Genomic DNA, 22,692 nt, shown 5'->3' on the forward strand with positions numbered 1-22,692 from the left:
AGAACCGCCACTGCGTATGATTGTGTATTTCGCTGTGCTGTCCGTAGGCAGGTGGTTTTGGCAAATGAGAACGTGAACTTGGAACGAGTCACTGGGATGTGGTGCAAACATCTGGGGGTCCAAAACCAGTCGGATGTGCATCATAAGAATGAGACAACAGTTTAGTAGAATCAGTTTTACTCATCAATTTCTCCAGCTCGTGTAAAAGTAGATCTGCGTGTATATTTCCAGTCATTTCTCCAGCTTGTGTAAAAGTAGATATGCATGTATATTTCCAGTATTTTCTTGTAACGCTCACGATTTCCTTTTTGTTTAGTCAAAGGTGCCTTTGCCGAGCTCTGGTGACCACTCATCGCTGCCCCGTGTGTAATTTGATGGCTTGGTGATAAAATACTGCCTTCACAATTGGCAATTGCGTTGGCTGTGTGGGGTGGGCTGGAGGGTGGCTAAAATATACACGTATCAGCTTTCAATAAGAGTGGTAGCATGTTAAATGTGTGCGGCACGTATTTAATTGCACTGTGAATTTCTTTGGGGGGGGCTCTCTGGTGTTTGAGGTGTGCCACAGCTTTCTTGCTCACTTGCAAATTATGAACGAGACGCGGCTGCCGTTTAGGTGTCATCATTGCAAGCTTCCCCAACTTCACAATGGGGGGGACATTTGCATGCTTTGGGCAGGAGCGGCGCTCACGGGAAGAAACCTAAAAGCCATCGAGCATCGGCGTCTTCATCGCTGTCATCCATGGCGAGAGGAGCGGCGGGACGACGGCTCCAGCTTTAGCCTGTCAGCGAGCGCGAGTCAGCGGCGGTGCCTCACAGATGAAGGCGTGCTGCGCGTCTGCGTTGCAGTAGGCGGACGTCCAACGGGAGGAGCTCTTCGCCAGCAAGCATGGCGACGACCCCGAAAGACCTGACGCAAACGCAACGTCATTTCCAGCGTTTGTGCGGAAGAATCAGCCGCCAAACAAGCTTGCTCGAAAGCCGACTGGCGAGCCCACTTACCTCGGTGCGTTGCCGCCATCTCGATGCTGCCCATCCAAAACGGTTTCCTGCCAACAAATCTCCAGAGCCAGCCCAGTTCTCGCCTGGAGCGGACGCTCGGCAGGCTGCTGTTGGACCTGTCAATAATTGGCACAATGAATCATGGAGGGGTGTGACTACAGGTTTCAGGCGCTGGCTGAGCTTGGCGCCTCACAGGAGGGAGCAGGCGCGCTCGGCGCTGGCCCAGCTGCCGAGGAACGAGCTGGCCAGGTAACAGCACCCGCCGTGGTGCGTCCAGCCCTCTTGGCAGCGGCCACCCAGCGACCTCCCCATCTGAACAACACAAACGGGTTAGTGAGCAATCGCCAGACGACAACAACAAGTCTCATTGTAGGATGGCAGGCGTACTTTGCGTTGGTGTGAGTCCGCCTTCGTGTCATCTGTCACAGGGGCCGTTCCTGGATGGTGCTCATCGGTGGCGCTATCTGCTGGCGGTGCCACTGCCACTGCCTCCTCCAACCGTAGGGAAGTCAGACTGTGGAACTGATTGAGGACAGTTGGTCAGGTTAGGGTTCCGAATGTTAGCCAAATTCGGATTCTTCTAATCTGATTTGTGTCCTCTTTTGATGGTGGTTCTCATCTTTTTTTGTTCTGGGTCAAACGCTTGATTCTACCGTATTTTCCAGTTTTTCTCATAGTTTGGCCAGGGGTGCGACTTATACTCAGGAGTGACTTGTGTGAAATTATTGACACATTGTATCATGTCACATGTTATTTTCACACTGAACCGCATGAGGGCGCTCTAGGCCTGTGGAATAATTGTAACTGCAACGGACAATGAGTCTGACGAAAGCGATGTAGAAGAGGAAGCGCCGCATCTTCTACTTCTGGAGTTAGCGGTTGTTTAAAAGTGACAGAGGATGAAGATTTCATACCAGGCATGTTCACAGTTCGTTGTTTGTGTCGTATAACGTTACCATACCGTACAATTATTCAGCCTTTTGTTGCCTCTATTCTATTTTTATTTTAAATTGCCTTTCAAGATGTCATGTCTGTTCTTGGTGTTGGATTTTATCAAATTAATTTCTCCCAATAATGTGACTTATACTTATACACACGTATATGTATGTATATATATATATACCCCTCCGTGAGTCGTCACCTTATCGTGGTGGAGGGGTTTGCGTGCCCCTATGATCCTAGGAGCCATGTTGTCTGGGGCTTCATGCCCCTGGTAGGGTCACCCATGGCAAACGGGTCCTAGGTGAGGGGCCAGACAAAGCAAAAAGCCCCTTATGATGAAAAAGATATATGGACACAGATTTCCCCCGCCCGGACGCGGGTCACCGGGGCCCCCCTCTGGAGCCAGGCCTGGAGGCGGGGCTCGAAGGCGAGCGTCTGGTGGCCGGGCCTTCGCCCATGGGGCCCGGCCGGGCACAGCCCGAAAAGGAAATGTGGGTCCCCCTTCCCATGGGCTCACCACCTGTGGGAGGGGCCAAAGGGGTCGGGTGCAGTGCAAGCTGGGCGGCGGCCAAAGGCAGGGACCTTGGCAGTCTGATCCCCGGCTGCAGAAGCTGGCCCCCGGCTGCAGAAGCTGGCTCTTGGGACATGGAATGTCACCTCTCTGGCTGGAAAGGAGCCCGAGCTGGTGTGCGAGGCAGAAAAGTTCCGACTAGATATAGTCGGACTTGCCTCCACGCACAGTTTGGGTTCCGGTTCAAGCCCTCTCGAGAGGGGCTGGACTCTCTTCCACTCTGGAGTTGCCCACGGTGAAAGGCGTCAAGCAGGTGTGGGTATACTTATTGCCCCCCCGGCTGGGCGCCTGCACATTGGGGTTCACCCCGGTGAACGAGAGGGTAGCCTCCCTCCGCCTTCGGGTGGGGGGACGGGTCCTGACTGTTGTTTGTGTCTATGCACCAAACGGCAGCTCAGAGTACCCACCCTTCTTGGAGTCCCTGGAGGAAGTGCTGGAGAGCGCTCCTTCAGGGGACTCCATCGTTCTACTGGGTGACTTCAATGCTCACGTGGGCAATGACAGTGAGACCTGGAAGGGCGTGATTGGGAGGAACGGCCCCCCCGATCTGAACCCGAGCGGTGTTCTACTATTGGACTTCTGTGCTCGACACGGATTTTCTATAATGAACACCATGTTCAAGCATAAGGGTGTCCATGTGTGCACTTGGCACCAGGACACCCAAGGCCGCAGTTCAATGATCGACTTTGTAGTCGTGTCATCGGATTTGCGGGCGCATGTTTTGGACACTCGGGCGAAGAGAGGGGCGGAGCTGTCAACTGATCACCACCTGGTGGTGGGTTGGCTCCGATGGTGGGGGAAGATGCCGGTCCGACCTGGCAGACCCAAACGCTCTGTAAGGGTCTGCTGGGAACATCTGGCGGAATCCCCTGTCAGGAAGAGCTTCAACTCCCACCTCCGGCAGAGCTTTTCCCACGTCCTGGGGGAGGCGGGGGACATAGAGTCCGAGTGGACCTTGTTCCGCGCCTCCATTTTTTGAGGCGGCCGACCGGAGCTGTGGCCGTAAGGTCATTGGTGCCTGTCGTGGCGGCAATCCCCGAACCCGCTGGTGGACACCGGCGGTAAGGGATGCCGTCAAGCTGAAGAAGGAGTCCTATCGGGCCGTTTTGGCCTGCGGGACTCCGGAGGCAGCTGACAGGTACCGGATGGCCAAGCGGAACGCGGCTTCGGCGGTTGCTGAGGCAAAAACCCGGACGTGGGAGGAGTTTGGCGAGGCCATGGAGAATGACTTCCGGACGGCTTCGAGGAAATTCTGGTCCACCATCCGGCGTCTCAGGAGGGGGAAGCAGTGCAACGTCAACACTGTTTACAGTGGAGATGGCGTGCTGCTGACCTCGACTCGGGACGTCGTGTGTCGGTGGGGAGAATACTTCGAAGACCTCCTCAATTCCACCGACACGCCTTCCATTGTGGAAGCAGGGCCTGGGGACTCTGAGGCGGACTCCAATCTCTGGGGTCGAAGTCACTGAGGTAGTTAAAAAACTCCTCGGTGGCAAGGCCCCGGGGGTGGATGAGATCCGCCCGGATTTCTTAAGGGCTCTGGATGTTGTGGGGCTGTCATGGCTGACACGTCTCTACAACATCGCGTGGACATCGGGGACAGTGCCTCTGGATTGGCAGACTGGGGTGGTGGTTCCCCTCTTTAAGAAGGGGGACCGGAGGGTGTGTTCCAATTACAGGGGAATTACACTCCTCAGCCTCCCTGGTAAGGTCTATTCAGGGGTGCTGGAGAGGAGGGTCCGTCGGGAGGTCGAACCTCGGATTCAGGAGGAACAGTGTGGCTTTCGTCCTGGCCGTGGAACAGTGGACCAGCTCTTCACCCTCAGCAGGATCCTCGAGGGTGCATGGGAGTTCGCCCAACCAGTCCACATGTGTTTTGTGGACTTGGAGAAGGCGTTCGACCGTGTCCCTCGGGAGGTTCTGTGGGGGGTGCTTCGGGAGTACGGGGTACCGAGCCAACTGATAAGGGCGGTTTGGTCCCTGTATCACCGATGCCAGAGTTTGGTCCGCATTTCCGGTAGTAAGTCGGATTCGTTCCCAGTGAGGGTTGGACTCCGCCAAGGCTGCCCTTTGTCACCGATTCTGTTCATAATTTTTATGGACAGAATTTCTAGGCGCAGCCGAGGCGTTGAGGGTGTCCGGTTTGGGGACCTCAGCATCGCGTCTCTGCTTTTTGCAGACGACGTGGTGCTGTTGGCTTCTTCAGGCCGTGATCTCCAGCTCTCACTGGAGCGGTTCGCAGCCGAGTGTGAAGCGGTCGGGATGAGGGTCAGCACCTCCAAATCCGAGTCCATGGTCCTCGATCGGAAAAGGGTGGAATGCCCTCTCCGGATCGGGGATGAGATCCTGCCCCAAGTGGAGGAGTTTAAGTATCTTGGGGTCTTGTTCACGAGTGAGGGGAGGATGGAGCGCGAGATCGACAGGCGGATCGGTGCAGCGTCGGCAGTAATGCGGACTCTGTACCGGTCCGTCGTGGTAAAGAGAGAGCTGAGCCAAAAGGCAAAGCTCTCAATTTACCGGTCGATTTACGCTCCTACCCTCACCTATGGTCACGAGCTATGGGTCGTGACCGAAAGAACGAGATCCCGGATACAAGCGGCCGAAATGAGTTTTCTCCGCAGGATGTCCGGGCTCTCCCTTAGAGATAGGGTGAGAAGTTCGGTCATCCGGGAGAGACTTGGAGTAGAGTCGCTGCTCCTCCACGTAGAGAGGAGCCAGATGAGGTGGCTCGGGCATCTCATCAGGATGTCTCCTGGACGCCTCCCTGGGGAGGTGTTCCGGGCATGTCCCACCGGTAGGAGACCCCGGGGACGACCCAGGACGCGCTGGAGAGACTGTCTCTCAGCTGGCCTGGGAACGCCTTGGGATCCCCCGGGATGAGCTAGATGAAGTGGCTGGGGAGAGGGAAGTCTGGGAGTCCCTCCTGAAGCTGCTGCCCCCGCGACCCGACCCCGGATAAGCGGAAGAAGATGGATGGATGGATGGATATATATATATTAGGGGTGTAAATCGCGGGTTTTGTCACGATACGATATCATATCGATACAAAGTACCCCGATACGATATTTGCCGATATCTTAAAGCCTGCTGTGATTCATTCACGATACATCACGATATAGTGCTCCCCGTTCGATATTTTTATTTTTTAAATAAAAAATATAGAACAATATCCTGATTTATAACAATTCATACGCAAAATCAACAAGGTACTGCAAACTCTTTATTTAGGAAATTACAAGAGTATTGTAGTATACAAAGTGCTTATTTTAACACTGAACTTTATCAAATTCCTATATTTTTTCTCATATAAGTAAAGAAAAATGAATATTCTTGCTTTTTTTGTAATACCATTAACTTTAAAGTGCATTACTGAACTATTTATTTACAATAATTTTAATTGTCCGTTGAGCCATCTTTTCTTTGGAATCCAAAGTGCTTCCAAACGAATGACTTGAAGCCCAAAGGGGAGTGAATTTCCTCGTCTTCTTGGACACTAGCCATAGCACCAGCCCAGGAGCCGCGTAGTTGTCGGCTCCCCTTTCACGTGCCTGCTCTGCTCACAACACAACACGCCGCGTACTGCTCCCGGAAAGAGGAAGCAAGCGACAATGAACTGGATTTCAAAATAAAGTCGCGTCTAATGTCCGAGGTCAAACACGGCGATATAAATCGATGTTTACGTTTAGCATCGATGCCAATAAATCGTACAGCATTATATCGATTAATCGATGTGTATCGATGAATCGTTACACCCCTAATATATATATATATATAAAATATGTTTATGGCTGGTACGACTTATAGTCCGGAAAATACGGTGGTTCTGATTATTTTTAGTTTCTGAATTTCCTTCTGGTGTTTTTCTGAATCTTGTATTGATTTGGACTCTTGTTCTGATTTTGTTTCATGGCTGTGGATGTTTTTTGTCTAATTCTTATCATGTTCTATTCTGCTTCTTATAGTGGATCTGATTCTGGATTGTGTTCTATTTTTGAACCTTTTTGTGGTCCCAACTACTGTTTTCGATTTTGGTTGTGGATTTGATGTGGCTTTTTTTTCTTCTGGTCCTTGTGATTCTGTATCTTGTCCCGGTTCCTGTTTTTATTATTGTTTTGCTTCTTGATCTATTTAGTTTTTTCTTCTGATCCTTATTCTGTGTTTGTTTTTTGTCTAGGTCCTGTTCCCATTTTAGCTTCTCTTTTAGTCAACATTCGGTCTTACCGTCCAAACTTTCTGGTCCGGCTTTGCGGTCGCTGACAGCACCTTAGCACATGGAAGATGTGTGATTCGACCATTTAGTCATTCCCTACATGTGGATTTGACATTGTGGCCTATATATTGGACCAAGATAGTTCCTCAAAATGCAGGTCTACCTACCTTGAGTCCAGCATTGCCGGCATTTCTGGCGACTTCTTTGTGTGTGTGGGGGGGGTGCACTTGGTCCTGCAGTTCTTCCTGGCCGTGGTCATCCGTAAAGGGTCGGCGGTTCGGGACGTCGCCTCGGGGAGGGTGGGTGGTCTCCCACAGAAGCTCCGCCTCCACATCCAGCATGCCGTCATCCTCTGCCGGAAGGAGTGTGGCAATCGCCAGAGGAGGTGTGGCAACCATCGGAGGGGGAGTGGCCTTGGCAGTTTGTTCTATGCTGAGGTTGCAACGTCCTGCCGGGCAGGGACAGGAACATGACGACAGGAATAGGACACATGATCCTTATGAGCAGAAACAATCATGTGCGTCTTCCTGATGAGGAACATGTTCAGTCTTACTGTTAACAAAATGTTACGGCTGGCATGTTCCTGCTAATGTCTGTCAGGAACAACAACAACGTAAGGTCAACAGGAATAAGACCATGCTGATGCTAACACTGATGGAAAGGAACAGGAACATGACGTTGATGCCGAGGACAGAAAGACATTTGTTATGCTCAATGTAAACTTACAATTCCGAGGGAGATGTTGAGGACAAACGTGCACTAGCTCACCTCCTCTGGGGTCAATTATTTCCACCTTGGCTGAGGTCGTCTGTCCCAAGACGGCATTCTTGGGGTTCCTCAACGTGACCATGAAGTTCTCGTCATTCTCCTCCAGGCTGTCGGCTTCCAGGTAAAGGTTCCACGTTTTCCTGTCCACTCCTACAAGGAGGGCGCGGATGGGTTACCCAACAGCTATGCGTCAGCTATTCACGCAAGGGTCACCTTCTGGTCTCACCTGGATCGAACTGTATCAGTCCGGCTGTGCTGTGTGTAAAGTCTCTACCCGCTTTGGCAGTCCCGTCCTGTGCCTGCAAGGAGTCACTGTGTATGCTCCCTGTGACACTTTTTTTTTTGTCCGTGGTGCATTTTATACCTGGATGGCCACGTAGGCCGGGTCGGCGCTCTTCCCACGTCGTTGAATCTGGATCTGGAGCATTCCTGCCGTCTCGCACGTCCGAAAACAGCTGGCTGTCAACTCGATTCGGGACCAGGAAAGGTTCAGCCTGCATCCGACGCGCGACTCGTTACGCTAGTCATGTGACACTGAAGTGCGCTGTTCACTATGCTAATTGCTAGTCACATGACACCACCACACCTAGAAGGCTCTTGTCTTGGACATTTTTCCCCGGAAATCAGCAGGACCTCGTATTAGAAAAATAGTCATCCGCATCATCATTTTTTCCCTTACCCCGTTTCTGAATCCTATTTTGGTATTCTAACAATTTTCAAAGAAGCCCATTTTTTAAAAATTCGGAACCCTGCTGATACGAAGAAGGTAATTGTAGCAATTAGCATTGCAACAGACACATAAATGGACTACACTACATTTGCGGCACGGCGACGTTCCCTGCCGGGTCGCTTAGTCGGAACAGGAAGCCGTCTTCCGTCACGTCTACGTCGGCAGGCACCACGTAGACCAGCGAGCGGCCCTCTACATCTCGCTGTGAGAAACGGCCTTGGACGTAAGCTCCTGGAAGCATGGGGGTGAGGACGCCCGTGAGGAAGCAAGCCGCCAGTGAGTCGGGTCACGTCGTGACTTGGCTCAAGCAAATCACATGTCGAGTGGCACCAACTTGCTCATCGGTCACAAAATAGTATGGCAGCCCTCTTACCGGTGCGGATGTTCTCCAGGTGGCCAAAGCGGGGCGGTGTGATAACGGCAAACTGGAGCCGATCAGGCGGACTGTGAGTGTCGGCGGCCCGCAGATGCTTAGACGTGATCAACAGTGCTCGGCGGCCGTCGCTCAGCTGGACCACCTCGCTGGGTCGACCCAAGGCGGTCAGGAAGGGAGCCGAGCGGTCTGCATGCTCCACCTCAGCGCAGAAACAGGGAGTCAGCAGAAGTCCGAGGCATAAATTTGCAGGTTGCTCACCTGCTGTCTTTGTTTTTTTTTGTTAGCCAGGTCAGATACATAAATGGTTGATTTTTGTTGCAGTTGTGCTCAGCAGCCACTGGGTTGCGCTAATCACACTTTTTTGGACTGCCTATTTTGAGCTTTTTCTTTTTATGTCAGGATTCAACAACTGAGGAATGAACCCGTTTTATGCCTGCATTTGGCTCTCAAACAAGGGCTATGGCATCAGTCCACGGTTAAAATTAAAGCTATGGCTAAACATTCAAGTTTGGGACATTTACTTTCATTTTTGCTGAATTTTCAAGTCTTCATTGATGGTGATTCGATTGCAAGCGAAGTGATCATAGCTTACGTGTATGTGAAAGACAGCCGGCTTCGTCCTCAACTGCCCGTATTTCAAGTAGCCCCGGTTGCGGCCGTCGCCAGGCAGGAAGTGGAAGCTGTCGTTGAGCGGCCGGCTCGTTGGGTCGGCGCTCGGGTTATGTCGGTAAGCCAGTTGGCGCCCATCCACGTCCGCCTGGGTGAAGCCCGCCTGCGTCAGGAGGCTGGGCGCGGAGCCGAGCGGGATGCCCCGCAGCAGCAGGCGTCCGTATCGCGGCAGCCGGGTCAGCGTGAAGGTGAGCTCGGAGGCAGACGCCTGAGCATCGCTGAGCCGCAGGTGCTCGGCGGTGATGGCCGCCATGCCGCCGTCTTGCACGCGCATGCCCACGTTGACCTCCAACGTCGGCGGGATGCGGTCTACCTCTTCGATGGACAAATGCACGCTGCCGACTTGTGTCCGCTCACCGTTGCTCACCACAAAACTGACGCATGAAACAAAGTTGGCGGGGAAAAAAGGTCAACAACTCTTTGGACCAGACCAATCGCGTGCAAAACACACAAACATGCTGCACTCGTCACACACAAACGTGCACTAACACACTTGCCCTGGACCTAACCCAGACACACATATATGCACAACACACGCACAAATACACTCGCACACATTGACAAACATGAAGACTCATGTCCAACACACATATACGCCGACACGCACAAACACGTGTACATAACGATGTGTGCCAGACAAAACCACATACAAATACGCGCTCTTACAAAAACCTGCACACACAACCACATACCCACATCTGCAGAAAGACATACACAAAAAACACACATGCAAACACACAATCACGCAGCAAATAACTCTTGCAAAACATACAGACAAAAACGACATGCACATCCAAACGAACTGAGTGTCCACACACATCTATGCGCACAGATGCAGCCAGCACAATCTGTACCTCCGCCCTGGAGCCAATCAGCTGACAAAGTGCCACAAGTTTCAAAATCCTGGGCCAGCAAACGCACACGCTGACGCGTTGGCATGCGCATCGCGGTGCAACATCTGTCGGTGGCGTCGGCCATGCACGTTTGGCACGCCGGCGTGCCAGTGTTGTTGTTGTCGCTCTCCTAATGGCGACCATTCATCACCCGTTGTCATGCCAACACACACGCACGCATTATTTTTGGCTATGATGCGTTTGCGCTTCTGCCGCCAAACGTGCAGCCGGTTGGCATGTCGTCTTTGGCATCTTGTTGCCAAATACGGCAAGCCGGCACTCTCTGGTGTCCCAAATGGGCCGCCCCCTCATCCAAGCTCCCCAACATGAAAAGTCCGCCACCTGCCAAATTGGCGCCCGCCGCTCGTACATCAACAGAAATGCCTTCTTTTCTCGGATGCTTGACGGCGCGAGGCGTCCCCTCCCTCACTAACCTGAAGGTGTCGCTGCGTTGCAGTTGTCCGTTGTCGTGCGTGTAGCAGACGCGCTGCGCGGCCACGTCCATTTGCGTGAAGGTGTCGAGCGGCACGCCAGGTTGCATTACGGCGTGCAGCAGGCCGTGGCGCGGCGTCACCGTCACCGTGTAGCGCAGCCGCTTGGGGCGCCCACCGCCGTCCCACGCCCGCAGGAAGTCGGTGTTCAGGACCACGCGCTCTCCCGCCCTTACGCGCACCTCGCCCGTCCACACAAAGATGTCGCCTGAGAAAGCAAACCGGGACACAAACGAGAAAGCGCAGAAGGAAGCGCATGAGGATTTACTTGAAATGGATTGCGAAGATGCAAACGACGACATTGATTAAAACGCGGAAGCAAGTGACAAAGTCAACTCGGAAGTACCAAAAGAAGAACGTCAAGCAGCCAAAAGCTGAATGACATCCGGGTGATGTCATCACAGGAAGGTCACGCAGGTTGGCGCGTGGCGACATGTGGCCTGTCAATAATTGAGCACCCCCCGTGCCTGCCAGAAGTGTCCAGGTGGTCCCGAGGTGTTGTCTCGGCCGTGTTCACCCGACTGGCAAAGCGAGCACGTCCGCGTCGCTCGCAATCAATAATAGATGAGACGTTGCCCACGTGCCAATCCGGCATGTTTGGCCACTGGCCCGCTGTGGAGTGCGACCGCCTCCGAGACTAAACGGCGCCAACCCGGACACATCAAGACCATCGGGGGGGCCGAAGAAATGAAACAAGGAAAGTCAACAAGAAAGCGCACGAGGTAGCCACGTGAAGTAAACGAGGACACAAATGAAGTAAAAGAGAAGAAATCAAACAAGCCGCAATGAGGCCAACACAAGGAGGTGCATGAAGAAGCAAACACAAGCAGGTAAAAGCAGGTAAAAGCATCACGCAGGCGGGGCAAAGCGGGGAGCGAAGGGGACAACGTCAAGCAAAAAACAGGTCGTCATTGAACCCAAAGTGGACGACAAGAAACGGCTTCCGCGAAGCGCTTCTGACCTTTGTGGGTGGCGCTGATGTTGATAGAAAAGGTGTGGAGCGAGCTTTGGTGTTCCAGGTCGCTGAGGCTGAAGCTGAAGCCGTCGTGACCTTTGAACCCGGCCGCGTCGGCGCGCTCGCCAGGCATGTAGCTCAGCCGGTTCGCGTCCACGTCATCCTGAGTGAAGTTCTGACCCGCCCCCAGCTCCATCGGGCCCGTCTCGCTCTGACCACCGGGAAGAACGTTGTCCACCGGGAAGCCAACGAGGGGAGGAGCCAAGGAGGAAGCCAAAGAGGAGGAAGAGCAAAAGAGGAAGCAACATAAGCAAGGACAACATAAGCAAGAGCAACATTAGCAGCACCTCCAACTGCAGCTTTCCCAAGCGTGGCGTGGCGTGTAGCAGGTAGAAGAGTTTATGGGCCGGCGTGTCGGCGTCCTCAGCCTGAAGGACCACGGCGGAGAGCCGCCGCCGCATGCCAGGCTCCACCTCTGCCCCGGCGTTCCTGAAACGAGAAGACGTCGACAGCTAGCGGAGGGTGCCGCAAAGTTTCAGTCACACGTGAACGCAAAGAGCCTCAGGTTCGAGTGTTCACGTCAGGCAAAATTTGCTCCATTTCTCAGTCGGTCCTAGCGGGAGTGGTGCTTTTGCATTTCACAATCAGAGCGGCAAACAAAGTGAGAGACAATTTAAGGGTGTATTCAGAACAGAAAAGTTCTTTAGTCCGCTTTTTTGGTCCGGACCAAAAGCGGACTTAATTTTTTTCGTTTGGTGCGGTTCCAATTCAGACTGTATATTTTGTAAGTGAAGTATACACATCCACGCTTGTGACGATCTGTGCTCCCATTGGACAGCAATGACCAGAGCGGCACAGAGAGTACAGACCTGGAAATTGAGGAAAACATGAGTCCTGCTCTGGATATTTGTGCTGTTGGTTCGGATCTTCGCTGTTTGTATTCAAACCTGAAGCGAATTGCACCAGAGTACCTTTGGAAGCGAACCGAGACCACTTGAAAAAGTGAGTCTCGGTCAGTTTCTTTAATCCGCACCAGGATTCGTTTGCGTGTATTCACACCTGCACAAAAGGTCCGGACCAGCGTTACAATTGAACCGCTTTAAACAGACCAAACAGTCAGGTCTGAATACACCCTAAAACAAAAGACGAGCATTTGGTACGCAAAGCAAACAAGAATGACACGAAGCAAGACAGAAGTGAAACAAACACGAAGAAAACAAGGACGCAAAATAACACGCGGTAACGATTTCGGGAGCTTGGATTTTCCCCCTCGTGACGGCAAATGAGCAGCTGGACGGACGGAGCAGGTCGCAGCATTGGTGTGACAGCAGGTTCCTCGCGGGGGCTCCTGCTGGTGTCGGGGGAGGGGGTAGCAGGGGGGGGGGGGGGTTACACGACAAAACGTCTGTCTGCGTCTTCACTCGGAAGTAAAAGCCACGCAGGAACGCAGCCGCTGCCTTCGTCCTGCAGGAAGCGGCAGCGGACATCTGCCAAGCGCACGCGTTCCTTCGCGTTTGTTCCGCCTGCTCGCGCTGCCACGGCGCCGCTGCCGCCCGGGTCCGGAGGGGTTCCTAACAGGGGGCGGGGTTGATGGGGGGTGACGCGCAAGCCAGTGAAGGGTGCAAATTCATCACTCATTCAAATGAAAACAGTTTGAGCGCTCGCGCACTCAAGCAGAGCGACCCGCCACATGTCCGCCCCCACGACGGCGACTTCCCGCCAGCTCACCGATAATGACGTTGTTCCGCATGGTGGCACGGGGACAACTTTGAAACATTCCACGTGCTCCCCGTGACACGAGCGCCACAAAAAAAGCAAGCATAGACCACCAAGGAATCAAATGAGGAAGAACAGCAATGCACGAACCACGTTAAGCAAAGGAAAAAAATCCAGCCAATGAGGCCGCGTGGAAAGAAAATCGAGACACAAACGAGACCGGCGGGAGGCCACGTACAACCCGTCGCCTCCTGTTTCGAAAGAAATTTCGCATTTTGCGCATACTTGAGGAGGTGGGGCGGGTGGTCGTCAACGGGCAGCACGGTAACGGTGGCAGTAGCACTGAGTGAGTGGACGCCATCTGTCAGTCGCAGAGTCAGCCGGTCATCCAGGCTCTCAGAGTCATCGTGCGTGTACCACAGGTGCATGCCTCAACGAACAGGGCAAATGCTCCGTCAGCAACAGGAAGCTTTCACGGGTTCAGGACGGACAATAATTGTCGTCTTTTGCCACTTGAGGAACGGCAGGAAGGGGCGGGGCCTACCCTGGCGCAGCTGCCGCAGGGTGAAGGACATGACGGTGATGGCGGAAGCGCGGGCCTCTTCTCCGGGGCGGGAGACGCTCATCTTCAGGCTGCCGTGCGCCGGCGCCGCTGTCAGGCTGAAGGTCAGCTCATCCGGGGGGGCATCCAGGTCAAAGGCGTCCAGGAGGGACGGTGTCAACTCCCGTGTGCCCCCCTCCTTCACCTGGACACAACGCCTCACTCAATATGGCGCAGGTGTGACATGCACATGGTGACGTACTGTAAAGTTGGCGAGACGCAGCGACGGCGCCTCATCATTGGTGGGCTTGATGACGATGTCGACGGGGACAGAGGCAGAGTGATGCAAGCCATCACTCACACCAATGAGCAATCGGTCTGCCGTGGGCTCCGCCCCTTTGTGCTCTGATTGGACGTAGTTGACGAAGCCCGACGTCAACTCGTCCAGCTTGAATGACTCTGCCGAGACTCCAAAAAGGTTTTTGACATGCACGAGAATGCAATTGTGCCGATCACGCTTGCTGACCTACGGCGATTCCCGCATTGCTCTTTTCGGATCCGGCTGCTGGCTGAACGTTTTCCAGGAAGCCGTGCAGGGGCTTGGCATCCAGGTGAAAGGTCAGCTGCTCGGGAGTGCTATCGGGGTCTGAGGCCCCCAGGATGGCTCCGCGCAGGCACGCCCTCAAACCCTCGTCCACCTGCAACGCGGACGCTCCTGCGGCACACACACGACCGCCCGTGCACATGCTCGCTGGCGCATGCCCATCAACAAAAACACTCTCGAAGCGCTCTTGGCTCGTATTCCCACAAGGACCATCGTCTTCCCAAAAGGAAGGGAAACTTCCCAGTATGCAGAGCATGCTTGGCACAGAAAGGTGTCGCCGTCCTTCATCGACGCTGACAAGCAGCTCGCAGGCACACGTACACAAACTCACCCAGGACCACGCTGGGAACTTTGTTGTTGACTGGAAGCAGCGTGATGTTGAGGTCGTACACGGGGAGCGTGCCATGCAGAGGTATGGGCGGGGCGCCACTGTGGCAACAGCCGTCCGTCCCGCCCTCGTTGCCGTCGGAGATGATGAGTGTGACAGTGTCGGATGTGGAGGCGGGGCCAATCTCGCCACCTGAACACTCCGACAGGAAGTCGCACAGTCGAGAACAGCCCGGCTTCCCATACGCTGGTGGCTAAGCGCAGCAACGTCAGCATGACGGTTTAGCTTAAGTGCGTTAGCTTGAACAACATTGGCCAACGTCAGCGTGATGATGATGATGATGATGAAACTCAAGTGCATTGGCTTAGCAATGTTAGCTAAAATTAACCTGAAGAAGTAGCGGCGGTGTGGTAGTTTAGCAACATTAACCCAAGACAACATGATGATGCAGCTCGAGTGGATCCGCTTAGCAATGTTAGCTAGTTAGCATGAGCACAAGCAAACCTTCGACAAATTTAACACAGTAACATCACGATATCATGTATGCCACCTTAGCAATGTTAGCTGAATTGAGTGCACCGGAGCAGTCAAGCGTGTTAGCTTATCATCATTAGGTAACGTTAGCATTGGTACGCCATACCCGTGTGCACGTAGAACACGTGACCCTGCAGGAGGTCCATCTGGGTGAACTTGTCCACGGGAAGTCCCGCACTGCGCAGCTCGCCGCTGGTGGGCTTCCGCGCCAACATGAAGATCAGCTCGGCATCCTCGCTGTCGTGGTCAGTGGCCGCCACGTAGTCGGCAGTCAGCTGGACGCGGCCGCCCTCGGGGCAGCGCAGCTCGCCCCGCAGGCCCGCGTTCAGCTGCGGAGGTACGTCGTTCACGGGCACCACCTGACGGAGCAAAGGTTGACACCAGCTATGTCATTTTAAATTTGAATAGACGACACAAATGGAAACAAACGATTGTCAGAGTCACATGACCAGTGGAGCAAGTTTGGGAGTTTTCTGGATTTATTATTGACACAAGATTAATTTTGTTGATTGTTCTCATCAAATTTTGAAAAAAAACGTTCAGAAATATACGTTCGCAATACACACGTGGATGAGCAGGTCCAGCAAGACAGCGTTGACGCCATCCGTTACGCGAAGTCCGGCGTCGTCCTCTGTGCTCTCCGAGTCGTCATGGATATACCTGCGATGAGGGTTGCACCGGTAAAATGGAGGCTATGAGGCGGTCTCGAAGGGGGGGGGGGCGTCACCTGACGGCGAGTCCTCTGAGATCGGCCAGCGTGAATGAGTCGCCAGGTCGCAGGCTCCGCCCACGCAGTTCCAGTCGACCGCAGTGCGGTGGCCGCTCCAGCGCCACCTTGAGGTTCGATTGGCGGGTGTCGCTGTCGCGCACCAACACGTGCTCATCCGTCACGAACACCGTCCCGCCTTCCTCCACGCGCAGCAGGTTGCTGAAAGCCTGAGCGCACGTGCCACACACGCCCATCAACAAAGCGCGAGCCGAGTGGGCGAGCACCAAGGTAACGTTGTGGTGACCTCGGGTGGCCGGTCGTCGACGGGGGTGACGGTGATGTTGAAGTCGAGGCCGGAGAGGGCGCCGCCACGACGGTCGCTGACAGTGAAGATAAATCGGACGTCGAGTGGGTCAGGGCCGATGTCCTCCAGGGGCGGCATGTACGCCACCTTCAGGTGGTCGACCGCGTGCTGCCACGGGCCACAACGCGCGGTCAGCACTCGGGCCCACCGCTCGCCCGCCCATCCGCGCACCCACCTGTGTGAAGGACTTGAGCGCCGGCGCCGTGGGGTCCCGCCGCAGGGCGGCGGCGCCGTCTACAAAGATGAGGCGGCCGGCGTCCATCAAACTGTGCACGCATGGCAAAAGCATCGCTTCAGCTGAAGGTCTGACGATGCGCATTGGGGCACGCGCGACGCCTGTACCCGGGATGCGTCGGGCTGTGACAGGGCAGGGTGACGGTGTAGGTGAGGTCAGCGTGCGGGTGTTCGGGGTGGCTGAAGCACAGGTGTGTGCGGGTGACAAAGGCCACTTGAGTCTCCTTCAGCGTCAGGTGACGCACGCTGCCTCCGGACTCCACCGGGAGCTCGTCCTCCATCGGGAACACCACCACCGACACCATCTGCGGGGCAGGACACGGAGGACTCGCTCAGCGGGTCGGGAGCGAGCCAGTGGGTGGGCCCCCAACTAACGTAAGCTTCCGAGAGGTTGGGCGGCACGTGCGAGTCGGCCAGCGTGACATCAAAGGAGTCCTCAAAGATTTCGTCTCCGGAGTGTTGGTAGAAGATCAGACCCTGAGTCAACTCGCGCTGGAGGAAGGACGTGACTGGAAGGCCTGTCAACGTCAACGGACAGAATAGCGCATGCATTCACAAAGGCAAACACACATACGTACACTAACGCAGAGTCAAAGACACACACACACTCACCGGGGTTGCGTGGGTCGGCTCTGGAGACAAGCCGGCCGGCCCTGGGGGGGGTGTCCACCCTGAAGAGGATGCGGTCGTCGGGCGAGTCCGGGTCGGAGGCTAAGAGGGCGGCTGGGCGCAACCTGAGGGCGCCACCCTCGGGCACCTCCAGCGCCACATTGTTGACCAGGGAAGGCGGCATGTCGTCGCGTGGCAGGATGTTGATGGGGAACTTATAGCGCAGGCTATGGCGCCCGTCGCTGATGCGGAAGACCACATGGTCGCGGGTGCTCTCACTGTCCGAGTGCTCGTAGGCCACCGCGCCCTCGCGCAGGTCTCGCACACCGAACGCAAACGCCTTCACACCTGCCGTGCCGCAGGGGGAACGGGACAGCGTTGATATGTCGCTCCCACATCGCGTAGGCCCTTCTGTCATCACGGCCACGCGTCATCATTGCGATAAGCGTCATCGCTGTCAATCGACATTGTGCCACAGCGATGACATCATCATGCAATTGTGACACCATTGCGATATCAATCTGTCATCGTCACGTCAATCCATCAACGCTCATCCTGACAGCCACTAATGAGCGAGAATGGTCGCATCTTTCTCACGGTTCGCTCTCGGCCCACTTGGCAATCTCGGCACTTCCTGGCTCAGCATAACAACAACAAAAATGGGCGGCGTGCCGCGTAGCTGGCACAGAGCAACACGCTAACGCTAACAGCAGGCTGCGTGTCGTCGTCCGCGCCTGCGCTCTGATTCAATTAGCGAGCGCCACGCGAACCTACCAGACGCAATTGGAGGGGCTGCCGCCACGTGGTGTCCGTCCCGGCGGCCGCCCACGTGCCAGGACAGAAGGCTTGGGTCACGTGACAGATTGAGGCACGGGCGCTCGCCATCCGCTCACTCGTTAGCGGCACCACCGAGGGGACACGGGCGCCGGTCAGCGCGAGAGACAAGGCGCTAATTGGGCCCGAAGGTGGCGCCGGGCGTGGGACTGGCCCGCCGCTATTTGGCCCAAGGCGTCTGTCGCACGTGCCACGCCAAAAGCAAATCACTTTGATGCTTTTAACCCAAAAAGTAAGCTTGTTACTCACACGAAAGAGCTTCTCATGTCGTTTAAACGATGATTGATGAGAAACTCATCATTCTTAACATTTGAATTTCAATGAAACCTTATCGGAAAGACAACCATTACGTTTTCAGCCATATGGAATTTTTTCATTTTTTTAAAACCATTTAGGATGTACCATGATGTCATCATTGTGATGTTTAATTCTGTTCGCTGGCGCACGCGGGTGTGAAGGAAGTGTTGTTAATTGGTCCCAAAGGTGTGATTGGGCCCAGCGCCCGAAAGGGAGGGGCGCCCGTGGTCGGGACGGGAACACGGGCGGGCTGGCGTCCAATTGACCGAAGGCGTCGTACGCTGCCCGCCGTGCCAACGAAGACGGGAAGACGCCGCAACAAAAGTTGACAAATTTTGGAAAAATCCACTTGGCCGCTTTGACTTTCCGCCACTGACAGTAAGAGAAGTTGCTGGTCAATGTGGAAGAAGATGAGGATGATTATGCCCGCAGGCAACTCGCATATCATTTAGCACGCACGGCGAGCGATCTGCTGGGCCCCACCACACATGGTCGCCCAGTTCCACGCGTGCGCACGCATGCACACTCACTCCGGCAGCCATTTTGTGGCCAGGTCATAAGAGCGCTCACCTCTCACAATGAGGCACCCATGCACGGGCCCATCCACGGCAACCAGGACAACGTCGTCGAGGTTGTCGCGGTCCACGATCTGCAGCTCCTCCCACGTGATGGCTCGCGATTGACCCTCCAGCAGGTCTAAACCTGAGCGGAGGCCGAAGGGCTATGTGTGAGCTGACGGACAGGGGCCGTTATTCGCTCGTGGCCTACTACCCGTGTTCCAGGAGACCCGGGGCGCGTCGGTCTCCGCTGCCCTGATGGACACGTGGACAACAATGGGCGGACTGAAAGCGTCGGAAGTGTCAATGGCCCGGAACTCCATCTGGTACAAAAAGCAAAAGCGTTCCTGAGCCAGCGAGAACAACACTCAAGCAAAAAAAGCGCATGTTAGGAAAAGCTAGCACTCCGGCTAGCACGCTACCAAGCACAATTTGTATTGGAAGTGTCGACTGCATTTTCTATGCAGATGAGTGACATTCACGGCAACTGATTAATCAGATTTACAAGTTTAGCAGCCAAACAGTGTGGCGGCATACATGGCCAGTAAATTAGCAGCCGGACAAAAATAAAAGACATCCAGCCAACATAAATCAGCATTCGATTTCTGCGAATGAATTATATTGCTTTTGTCATTGGACATTTTAGCCACTAACATTTTGACTCAGGTTTTTCAATGAGCCAACTTCAGAAGCTAATGCTGAAGCTGATGTTGGAGGGAAGGAGTATGTATACCTTCCGTCTATTTCTTACATCTTGGTCTTATAAAAGAAATGTATTTTGTTTTGTAGTGGCTAACATTTGGGCACAAGTTAGCCAAAATTAGCACGATACCATTCGCAGAACCAAAGCAAAGTTGGTGTTGAAGAGAGCCACAGGGAGGATGCCATTTGAAAGTGATAGCTTAGCGGTAGTACCTGAAAGTTGTCGCGCGCGGGGCGGCTGCTGTTGGGCGGCTGGTAGGCCACCTTAAGGTAGTGGAGGTCGGACCAGCTGAATGAGCCAACTGGCTTGCTATGCTCGTCCAGGTGGGTGATGTAGCCTCGGGGAGGTGGGACGCTCACGTTGAACGCCAGCCCGTCTTTGGGGCCCTCGGGGTCTTCAGCGTCCAGTGTGGCGGTGGTGATGGGCGTCAGGACAAACTGGTCCACTTCCAGGATGAAGGACGCCATGAAGGTGGCCCGCGGCGGCTGGTTGGGCGTTGCCCCAACGATCTGGACAGGCAGCCACAGAGACTGCGTCTTGACGAAGGGGGGAGCGCATAAATGTGTTATTGCACATACAGAACACTGAAGGAAGAACACTTTGGAGCGCTCGGAATGCTAAAGTGTCACTTCCTGACACCTCCTGACTGCCAACAAAGGTGCAACAACGTCAACGCTTCTCTTGAATTGTTAGCGTTGACCGAGTGCAAATACACTGCTAGCAGGAGGAGCTTTGGATCCCGCAGTCAAAAACGTCCCAGAGTAGGAAAGCAGTCATTTTGGAAATTGAGGCCAGTCCAGTCTTGACGCCCTGTGAGCTAACCTCCAGCAGAGCCCTGGTCTCCTGCTCCCTCAGCTCCACGCTGATGGCGATGTAGTCAAGGTCGGGCGAGGGCGGGCTTAAGTGTCGGTACTTGAGGCCCGAACTCAGGAAGTCGTGGCAGGTGGTCTTCAGGAAATGGACTTCCTTGGTGCCCGACGCGCAGGCTCGGTTGCCCGGGCAAAGCGCTGCCGCGTCACGACCTGGACGCAAAGCACATCCAAGCACGTTGATGGCATTCGGGGAACTTCAACATTCAAGTATGACAAGAAGGACATCCCATCGCTTTGGAGATAACTGTCAAACGAGTCAGTCCGACCGTGGAAGGAAGTGGGGGCTTGGGAATCAGCCCCATACCTTTCCTCTGGAGGGCATCGTCCTCCCGCACCAGCTGGCCGGCGGTCAGCACTCCGGCGGCAGTGACCAATCGCACGGTGCACGCTGCACCGTGCCGGCTTCTGATGTTGACGACCGAGCGGTCGATGGCATTGGAGAGCGCATAAAAGTTGGGAACCCACAGGGTGGTCGGGCCCAAGTCCACCAGGCCGGGCGACCGGTCCACCACGCGAACCCGCACGACCGCTGTCTCCACTCTCGTCTCTGACAAGCCTAGCCTGCAACACATTCGTCACTTCTCGCAAGGGTGTCTCCGACGTTTTCGTGAAGTTACGAGACGTTGAAGGAACAGATAAGGTCATCTGCGCAATCCGAGGTCTCTTCTTCTCAGGAACGGCACGCGCTCTGAATCGGGGCTTCATTTGGGACGCCCACTCTCGCTCGGGACGGCATTGGCACATTTGCCAACATCGCTAGCTAAAAGTAACTTGGAGCGGACGGCGGTACTGACCTGTAGACCCGCAGTAGAACTTGGTCGCTGTCCAGCAGAGGACTTCCATTGTGCTGGTACACGACCTCATCCGGCAGGAAGTCGCAGTCAAACACCTAATGGCGGCGAGACAAGACCAGAGCAATACTGACAACAAGCTGCAAAACGCAGAGCCGGGCGACGGCAGAAAGCCGACCTGCGGCGTGATGCGGCCCACCCGCTGCGTGAGCGGCTGGTTGAGGGCCACCTCCACCTTGCAGTGCGCGTCGGGGTCCGTCCGGATCTGCAGCATCTCCTTGCCCAGGAAGGCCGAGCGCCCCCTGGCCACCTCCATGCTGGCGTTCACCTCCACGATGACACCGGCGATCGCTCCCGGCAGCAGTAGCAGCGGTAGCAGCAGCAGCAGCGGCGACGCGCTCGTGGCGGCCATCTTGGAACCGCGGTGGGCAGCAGCAAGGACGTTACTCGCTTGACAGGCTTCCTGTCAGACAGGTCATCACTGTTGTCGCTGATGGTTTATGGCTAATTTGACATGATTGCTAATTCGTGTGCTTTGACAGAGACATGCTTGAATGGTCACTAATAGTCGTGTTTGTGCTTTTTGAAGAAGGCAAATTCAAGAGACTAACACGACTACAAAAAAAAAGACGGCGGGACAACTAAAGACACCGCAAGGACAACAGTGAGCCCTCAAGAAAAGCGAGACAAAAGATGGCAAGAGCACCAGAACAACGTGATTTTTTTTCCCCCTCTTTTGTCCTTTTGCTCTGCACCTCAACACTTGACTGCCACATTTTGGCCCTCGTGTCTGTCATCTTGTTTTTCACGTTGGCTAACTTTGTCAATTTGTCACATTTTGTCTCTTGGCTCCACTTGCTTGGTCACTGCATAGCTTTGTTTTTCACTTCTCCCAACTTGACGCCAGCCTTCTTCTCACACGACCTCGGTTCTCTCAGCTCTATTGTCATCTTGCCACTTGGCCTTTCTGGCTTCACGCAACTTTATTCGGTCATTATCACTTCATCTCAGTGTATTGGTCAGAAGTTTGACACGTGACACGACGCCTTTGTTTGTACTTAGCGACGTGACGCCAGCAGCATGTGGTCGACTGCTTTGCTCAAGTCAGGTGACGGCATGCACGGCAGGAGGCGAGGAAGCGGTAGTCCACGCCAACTTGGCGCCATGCCGAGAATGCTCGCGGTTGCTTACCTGTCTGTCGTTGCTGTGATTGGCTCGCGCGCGTGCACGAACGAGCAGCGGGTGCTTCTCGATCCCGACTGACAAAAGTCAACAAGGCCGAGCGAGCCGCTCGTCCTTCGTTTAGCGAGTCCCTAAGCAGACAGGAAGTCGGAGCTCAAACTTTAACTTTTCCAAACTCTCTCTCGCTCTTTCTCTCTCTCTCACGCACGC

The 22,692-nt window shown here is 54.6% G+C and overlaps 1 protein-coding gene and 1 long non-coding RNA gene across 6 annotated transcripts in view; both read right to left on the minus strand.

The window, feature by feature from the left end:
* LOC119121732 overlaps nt 1–22,692 on the minus strand; it is a 76,414-nt gene that overhangs the window by 14,764 nt on the left and 38,958 nt on the right. The window lies entirely within an intron of this gene.
* Nucleotides 165–22,677, minus strand: frem1b (Fras1 related extracellular matrix 1b). Of its 5 annotated transcripts, XM_037249269.1 has the most exons (36): nt 22,492–22,673; nt 21,479–21,763; nt 21,304–21,398; nt 20,814–21,070; nt 20,460–20,659; nt 19,850–20,173; nt 19,149–19,257; nt 18,948–19,079; nt 17,250–17,594; nt 17,013–17,155; nt 16,746–16,942; nt 16,579–16,669; nt 16,344–16,511; nt 16,058–16,266; nt 15,897–15,990; nt 15,437–15,689; nt 14,800–14,988; nt 14,391–14,579; nt 14,127–14,323; nt 13,868–14,069; nt 13,609–13,753; nt 11,955–12,096; nt 11,614–11,818; nt 10,596–10,860; nt 9,192–9,642; nt 8,597–8,798; nt 8,310–8,454; nt 7,858–7,987; nt 7,720–7,792; nt 7,494–7,643; nt 6,893–7,173; nt 6,737–6,778; nt 1,390–1,524; nt 1,196–1,314; nt 1,003–1,118; nt 165–910 (listed from the first exon to the last, which is right to left on the minus strand). In XM_037249269.1, exons 2-36 carry the CDS (start codon nt 21,710–21,712, stop codon nt 786–788), a joined length of 6,354 nt encoding a protein of 2,117 aa, XP_037105164.1. In that variant the 5' UTR covers nt 21,713–21,763; nt 22,492–22,673; the 3' UTR covers nt 165–785. The 5 variants fall into 5 exon arrangements, with proteins under 5 accessions (XP_037105164.1, XP_037105165.1, XP_037105166.1 ...); XM_037249270.1 differs by lacking the exon at nt 6,737–6,778; XM_037249271.1 differs by lacking the exons at nt 165–910; nt 1,003–1,118; nt 1,196–1,314; nt 1,390–1,524; nt 6,737–6,778 and adding an exon at nt 7,279–7,318 and having other exon boundaries at nt 7,036–7,173; nt 22,492–22,675.

This window comes from Syngnathus acus, chromosome 4 (genome assembly GCF_901709675.1).
Source record: "Syngnathus acus chromosome 4, fSynAcu1.2, whole genome shotgun sequence".
Lineage (NCBI taxonomy): Eukaryota > Metazoa > Chordata > Actinopteri > Syngnathiformes > Syngnathidae > Syngnathus > Syngnathus acus.